This window comes from Larimichthys crocea, chromosome XVII (genome assembly GCF_000972845.2).
Source record: "Larimichthys crocea isolate SSNF chromosome XVII, L_crocea_2.0, whole genome shotgun sequence".
NCBI lineage: Eukaryota > Metazoa > Chordata > Actinopteri > Sciaenidae > Larimichthys > Larimichthys crocea.
In genome coordinates, this window is record NC_040027.1 from 7,051,493 (window position 1) to 7,058,840 (window position 7,348).

A 7,348-nucleotide genomic window follows, 5' to 3' on the forward strand; every position below is an offset into this window, starting at 1 on the left:
CTGTTAGGAATCTAAGTGCCAGGCGTTTAAAACCTGAGGAATGCTATTGTTCTGGTCACAGCTGCACTAGTGCTGGCCTGGCTACTGCTGCCACTGTGTGTGTGAGTGTGGGCGAGCAAGGGGGGGAGGAGGAGGAGGAGGAGGAGTAAAGAAACATTTCATTCACTGTCAAAGAATAAAAAAACGTTCAGGACAAAATAACTGATGTTGTGTCGTCTTTATTTTCAAGTTGAGCTCGATGGATGAACGAAGACTGAGAATCAGCCAAGTTTCTGTTTCCAACAGACCAACTGCTAGACGCAGGTTAACATTAGATACAGTGTCAGTGAACACAGCCGGACCGAACAGAACCTCTGAACCAGCAGTGTCCAGTCTAACAGTGAACACAGCGACAGAACCTCTGAACCGGCAGTGTCCAGTCTAACAGTGAACACAGCAGTCGGGTTTGGATCCTGGCATCTCGGGCTGAGTCAGTTCAGTTAGCTACACGGCTGACCGAGCTAACCACAGTTAGCGCTTCACTGCTGATCAATGTTAGCAACGTTAGCAGTGAGCTAACGTTAGCGGTTAGCCTTTTGCCCAAAGTAGAACTTTTGTTTGATTGGATGATAAATTAGGACACGCCCCCCGAGTGCAGGATGACATCATCAACAACTTTTTCTGGTTTATCAGGAAATGACGAACTCTAAAACACCACGAGGACACTGAAGACACTGAAGACACTGAAGACACTGTGTGTCAGTGCTGGACAGACACTGGAGGACAGATGAGGACACAAACTTCATGGAGACGTCAAAGACCGCACAGACTTCACGCCACGTTCAGGTGTCCACATACTTTTGGCTGTGGACAGGTCTGACACAGAGAGGAGCTCTTATATGCAAGGACGTCGTGGACAATAAAGAAAGACATGGAGGGAAAAGATGAAGCTGGAGGAGAGGGGGGAGGAAATCGATAGATTCCTCTGCAGGCTCTCTCTGAACAGGTAATGTATTAATGACCTTTACACTCACATTGTGGAAACTTATCAGTCTGCGGCTTATTTAGGCCGGGCTGACGGAGCAGGATCCTGAGCCATTTCATCAATACCGCCTCGACAAGGCCGTTACTCAAACCAAGACACTAGATATTAAAGCTTGATAGATCCGCAGAGAGCCGGGGGAGGAGGGGAGGGAAAATAAATAAAGAAAGAGAGAGAGAAGTCCCTGCTTCATATACCCTCCACCGGCTTCCACCGCCGCATTCATAGACTCAGCTCTGACCTTCGCAGCACTTAGAATATGAAGCCCAGCGTCAGTTATTGCCATTATCTTAATTTGGCTGCAGATTGTTTATTGTAAAGGCTCGGCCTCAGTGCGAGCGCCAGCTGAATACAGATGGCGATGCAGAGGGGATTCAACGTCCCCGCTCAGCCCCACTGACAGGTCACAGTGTGGGACAGGAGGCGGGCCGATACCTCATAGGCTGTCAACAGCTGGGCGGAGTTACACATGCCGGATCAGATGGGAAGCAACATTCGTCTGCAGCAACTTTAGACAGTGAAGCAGCTGTACAGAGAATAACGGACAGCATCCAGTGTCCATAAGTCCCCATGTCCAACTGTCCAACTGCACTGCAAATAAACATGTTGACAGCCTGGACGTCACAGAGACTACGTCCAGGTTTTATTCAGTTTGCGGGGACGTCACGGAGACTACGTCCAGGTTTTAGACAGTCTGCAGGGACGTTACGGAGACTACGTCCAGGTTTTAGACAGTCTGTGGGGGTGTCACGTAAATGCTGGTTCTGACCTGGTTTGTGCAGGTTGGAGGCGGTTCTCGTCTCACCTGGTTCCGGAGCTGTTTGATGGAGTGCTGCAGGGTGAGGATGTGGTTGAACAGCGGGCTCTGCAGGGTCTCCCTCAGGTTCCCCATGGTCTCACTGTGGGTCCACTCTTCCCTCTGGACCAGTTTGGCCTGCAGACGCTCCAGAGCTCCCAGAACCTGGTGCCGCTCGGCTGCGGACACTGAGGACAAACACAGGAGGCGTTCATGGACACACACAGGATCAGACCTGCAGCCTGAAGGAGCAGTCAGAGGGTTTACCTGTCGGGACATTCTCAAACATCGTCTGTCGATCTCAGTCTGTTGATCCGGATCAGCCTGAACCAAGAACAGAACCAAATGTCAGATTCACTTCAAATACAAACAGTGCTGTACATCACAGAGCCACAGAACACGAGTCCAGCCTCAGCTTCCCGTAACATGAAGGACTGATCATGTCCAGAACCGCTGACGGACTCGGACCGGGACGTGAAAAGTTCTAACTTATTTCTTCATCAGACTCTGAAACATTTGAACAAAAGTTGATTCCAGATTTGAATTTCTCTGATTCTTGTTGTTTTGTTTTCTCATCCTGAAGTTTGACAGTTCAGAGTTTCTGCTTCTTCTCACATTAATGTTTTTATTTATTATTACTGAAATAAAGCGTGACGTCACCTGAGGAGCTGCAGCTGCTCTCAGCTGATCTGAAGATTCATGAAGCTGTTTAACATTAAAGTCTATAAACACCTGCAGACATTCAGAAACGTGTCACCTGGTTCAGGTGTGTGAGGATGACGTCACTTCATGTTGCTGCTTCAGAACGATCGAAGATCAATAAAGTATCTGATCATGTATTAACACGTGTTCTCATGTGAGGAACTAACTTTGACTCATGACGTCACCGAAACTGTCCCTGAACACACCATCCTGTGTGCGCGCGCATGCCACACCTGAAAACACTGAACTAACGTCCACACGTGAGCACAGGTGACAACAACATGGCTGCTCCTCTGTTATCACACACACACACACACACACACACACACACACACACACACTCTGATCTGTGATTGTGTGCGCGAGCGAGCTCACCTGTGAGCTCACCTGAGAAAAACCAGGAAGTGAAACTGAGCAGCTGAGAGGGGGAGGGGTCAGTAGAAACTGATCAACAGGCTGATCAATAAACTGATCGATCAGCTGAGCTTCTGCTCACGGTGTTTCAGTTTAAAGTGTCCGGCAGGTTGAAGCAGCAGGTGCATCAGACCGGAACTTTACAGAGAGAGAGAGAGAGAGAGAGCTGCTCAGACTGTGACACCACCAACACCAACACTGAGGCCCGGAAACAAACAAACAAACAAACAAACAAAAAAACAAACTTCTTCTTCTTCTTCTTCTTCTTCTTCTTCTTCTTCTTCTTCTTCTGAACTTCAGCTGCGCTAACACGCGGCTAACCCGCTAGCATTGCTCAGTTCGCCTGGTACATCAGGTCCAAACCGGCTCGGTTCGGCACGTTCAGCTCGGACCGGCAGCCGGAGGATGTAACCGACAGTCCGAGGCGATTTCACCGGAAACAAACCGGTTTAAAAATGTTTTTAAACAGTTTCAAACTCACGTGAACCGGATCCAGCCTGGCACCAGTGTCGCTTTAATGCTGCGTTCACGTGCTGTCTGGACTCCTGAGCTCTCCGTACAGGTACGTGAACCGGCACACAAGCCCCGCCCCTCCTCCGGAAATCCATCAGCTGATCTGACAGGTGTCTGTCTAAAGTTTAATTAAACATAAACTTCTTCTTTATTGTTAAACTGTTACATGTCTTGAAGACAGAGACAGAATCATCTCTTCATAGTTTTATAATGGATCTTTGATACATATGAACATAGTAACATATAATAATGTTCACAGTGATGGATCTTTGATACATATGAACATAGTAACATATAATAATGTTCACAGTGATGATCTTTGATACATATGAACATAGTAACATATAATAATGTTCACAGTGATGATCTTTGATACATATGAACATAGTAACATATAATAATGTTCACAGTGATGATCTTTGATACATATGAACATAGTAACATATAATAATGTTCACAGTGATGATCTTTGATACATATGAACATAGTAACATATAATAATGTTCACAGTGATGATCTTTGATACATATGAACATAGTAACATATAATAATGTTCACAGTGATGATCTTTGATACATATGAACATAGTAACATATAATAATGTTCACAGTGATGATCTTTGATACATATGAACATAGTAACATATAATAATGTTCACAGTGATGATCTTTGATACATATGAACATAGTAACATATAATAATGTTCACAGTGATGATCTTTGATACATATGAACATAGTAACATATAATAATGTTCACAGTGATGATCTTTGATACATATGAACATAGTAACATATAATAATGTTCACAGTGATGATCTTTGATACATATGAACATAGTAACATATAATAATGTTCACAGTGATGATCTTTGATACATATGAACATAGTAACATATAATAATGTTCACAGTGATGATCTTTGATACATATGAACATAGTAACATATAATAATGTTCACAGTGATGATCTTTGATACATATGAACATAGTAACATATAATAATGTTCACAGTGATGATCTTTGATACATATGAACATAGTAACATATAATAATGTTCACAGTGATGATCTTTGATACATATGAACATAGTAACATATAATAATGTTCACAGTGATGATCTTTGATACATATGAACATAGTAACATATAATAATGTTCACAGTGATGATCTTTGATACATATGAACATAGTAACATATAATAATGTTCACAGTGATGATCTTTGATACATATGAACATAGTAACATATAATAATGTTCACAGTGATGATCTTTGATACATATGAACATAGTAACATATAATAATGTTCACAGTGATGATCTTTGATACATATGAACATAGTAACATATAATAATGTTCACAGTGATGATCTTTGATACATATGAACATAGTAACATATAATAATGTTCACAGTGATGATCTTTGATACATATGAACATAGTAACATATAATAATGTTCACAGTGATGATCTTTGATACATATGAACATAGTAACATATAATAATGTTCACAGTGATGATCTTTGATACATATGAACATAGTAACATATAATAATGTTCACAGTGATGATCTTTGATACATATGAACATAGTAACATATAATAATGTTCACAGTGATGATCTTTGATACATATGAACATAGTAACATATAATAATGTTCACAGTGATGATCTTTGATACATATGAACATAGTAACATATAATAATGTTCACAGTGATGATCTTTGATACATATGAACATAGTAACATATAATAATGTTCACAGTGATGATCTTTGATACATATGAACATAGTAACATATAATAATGTTCACAGTGATGATCTTTGATACATATGAACATAGTAACATATAATAATGTTCACAGTGATGATCTTTGATACATATGAACATAGTAACATATAATAATGTTCACAGTGATGATCTTTGATACATATGAACATAGTAACATATAATAATGTTCACAGTGATGATCTTTGATACATATGAACATAGTAACATATAATAATGTTCACAGTGATGATCTTTGATACATATGAACATAGTAACATATAATAATGTTCACAGTGATGATCTTTGATACATATGAACATAGTAACATATAATAATGTTCACAGTGATGATCTTTGATACATATGAACATAGTAACATATAATAATGTTCACAGTGATGATCTTTGATACATATGAACATAGTAACATATAATAATGTTCACAGTGATGATCTTTGATACATATGAACATAGTAACATATAATAATGTTCACAGTGATGGATCTCATATGAAACAGTTGTCTTCTCCCCGACAGTCCTTGAACGCACCGGGCTGTCACGTGACAGTCATGGCGTCCTCGCGCAGACGGTGTCTCCGCTCCGGGCTCGTGTCTCTGTTGATTTACTGTGTTTACACCGACACGCGGCTCGGTCCACCGGAGGAGGCGGAGCGCTGCGACAGCCTGAGGCTCGGACAGTATCCTTCATGACGGTTAATGACGTCACTCACGGTAAAACGGGACGGTCACCGGAAGATGCTAACGTTAGCACAGCTAGCTTCAGTTAAACCGTTAAAATCAGTTTGTGTGTGTGAGTGTGTGTGTGTGTGTGTGTGTGTGTGTGTGTGTGTGTGTGTGTGTCTGTGTGTGTCTGTGTGTGTCTGTGTCTGTGTGTGTGTCTGTGTCTGTGTGTGTGTGTGTGTGTCTGTGTGTGTCTGTGTGTGTCTGTGTCTGTGTGTGTGTGTGTGTCTGTGTGTGTGTGTGTGTGTGTGTGTGTCTGTGTCTGTGTCTGTCTGTTTGTGTGTGTGTGTGTGTGTGTGTGTCTGTCTGTTTGTGTGTGTGTGTGTCTGTGTGTCTGTGTCTGTTTGTGTGTGTCTGTGTGTGTGTGTGTGTGTCTGTGTGTGCCTGTGTGTGTACGTGTGTCTGTGTGTACGTGTGTCTGTGTGTGTGTGTCTCTGTTTGTCAACTTCATAAAGATGATGTGTCCTGGATGTAGTCTCTGTGTTGTGTTATGGATGCGTGGTTCCTCCTGCGTTGACGTTGACGCTGGCGGTGATGTTGGCGTTGATGTTGATGTTGACGTTGGCGGTGACGTTGGCGGTGACGTTGGCGGTGACGTTGGCGGTGATGTTGGCGTTGATGTTGATGTTGACGTTGGCGTTGACGGTGACGGTGACGTTGGCGGTGACATTGACGTTGACGGTGACGTTGGCGGTGATGTTGGCGTTGATGTTGATGTTGACGTTGGTGGTGACGTTGACGTTGGCAGTGACGTTGACGGTGATGTTGGCGTTGATGTTGATGTTGATGTTGGCGTTGACGGTGATGTTGACGTTGGCGGTGACGTTGACGTTGACAGTGACGTTGGCGGTGATGTTGGCGTTGATGTTGATGTTGACGTTGATGTTGACGTTGGCGTTGACGGTGATGTTGGCGTTGATGTTGACGGTGACGTTGACGGTGATGTTGATGTTGACATTGATGTTGACGTTGACGTTGGCGTTGATGTTGGCGTTGACGGTGACGTTGACGGTGACGTTGGCGGTGACGTTGGCGGTGACGTTGACGGTGATGTTGACAGTGACGTTGAAGTTGAAGTTGACAGTGATGTTGACGTTGACGGTGACGTTGGCGGTGACGTTGACGGTGACGTTGGCGGTGACGTTGGCGGTGACGGTGACGTTGACGGTGACGTTGACAGTGACGTTGGCAGTGACGGTGACGTTGACGTTGACGGTGACGTTGGCGGTGATGTTGGCGGTGACGTTGACAGTGACGTTGGCGGTGACAGTGATGTTGACGGTGATGTTGGCGGTGACGTTGGCGGTGATGTTGACGGTGACGGTGACGTTGACGGTGACGGTGACGTTGGCGGTGACGTTGGCGGTGACGTTGACGGTGACGTTGGCAGTGACGGTG

At 43.4% G+C, this 7,348-nt stretch overlaps 2 protein-coding genes across 2 annotated transcripts in view; one reads left to right on the forward strand and one right to left on the reverse strand.

The window, feature by feature from the left end:
• Positions 1-3,529, reverse strand: part of LOC104938491 (PATJ crumbs cell polarity complex component) — a 75,029-nt gene extending 71,500 nt beyond the window's left edge. The window contains exons 1-4 of the mRNA XM_027290215.1: positions 3,415-3,529; positions 2,895-3,071; positions 2,085-2,141; positions 1,827-2,005 (exon numbers count right to left, since the gene is read on the reverse strand). Coding sequence (XP_027146016.1) covers positions 1,827-2,005; positions 2,085-2,106 — 201 coding nt within the window. The 5' untranslated portion in view covers positions 2,107-2,141; positions 2,895-3,071; positions 3,415-3,529. The remainder of the gene's footprint in view (positions 1-1,826; positions 2,006-2,084; positions 2,142-2,894; positions 3,072-3,414) is intronic.
• The window catches only part of tm2d1 (TM2 domain containing 1), a 9,129-nt gene continuing 5,216 nt past the window's right edge, over positions 3,436-7,348 (forward strand). The window contains exons 1-2 of the mRNA XM_027290607.1: positions 3,436-3,495; positions 5,747-5,907. Coding sequence (XP_027146408.1) covers positions 3,451-3,495; positions 5,747-5,907 — 206 coding nt within the window. The 5' untranslated portion in view covers positions 3,436-3,450. The remainder of the gene's footprint in view (positions 3,496-5,746; positions 5,908-7,348) is intronic.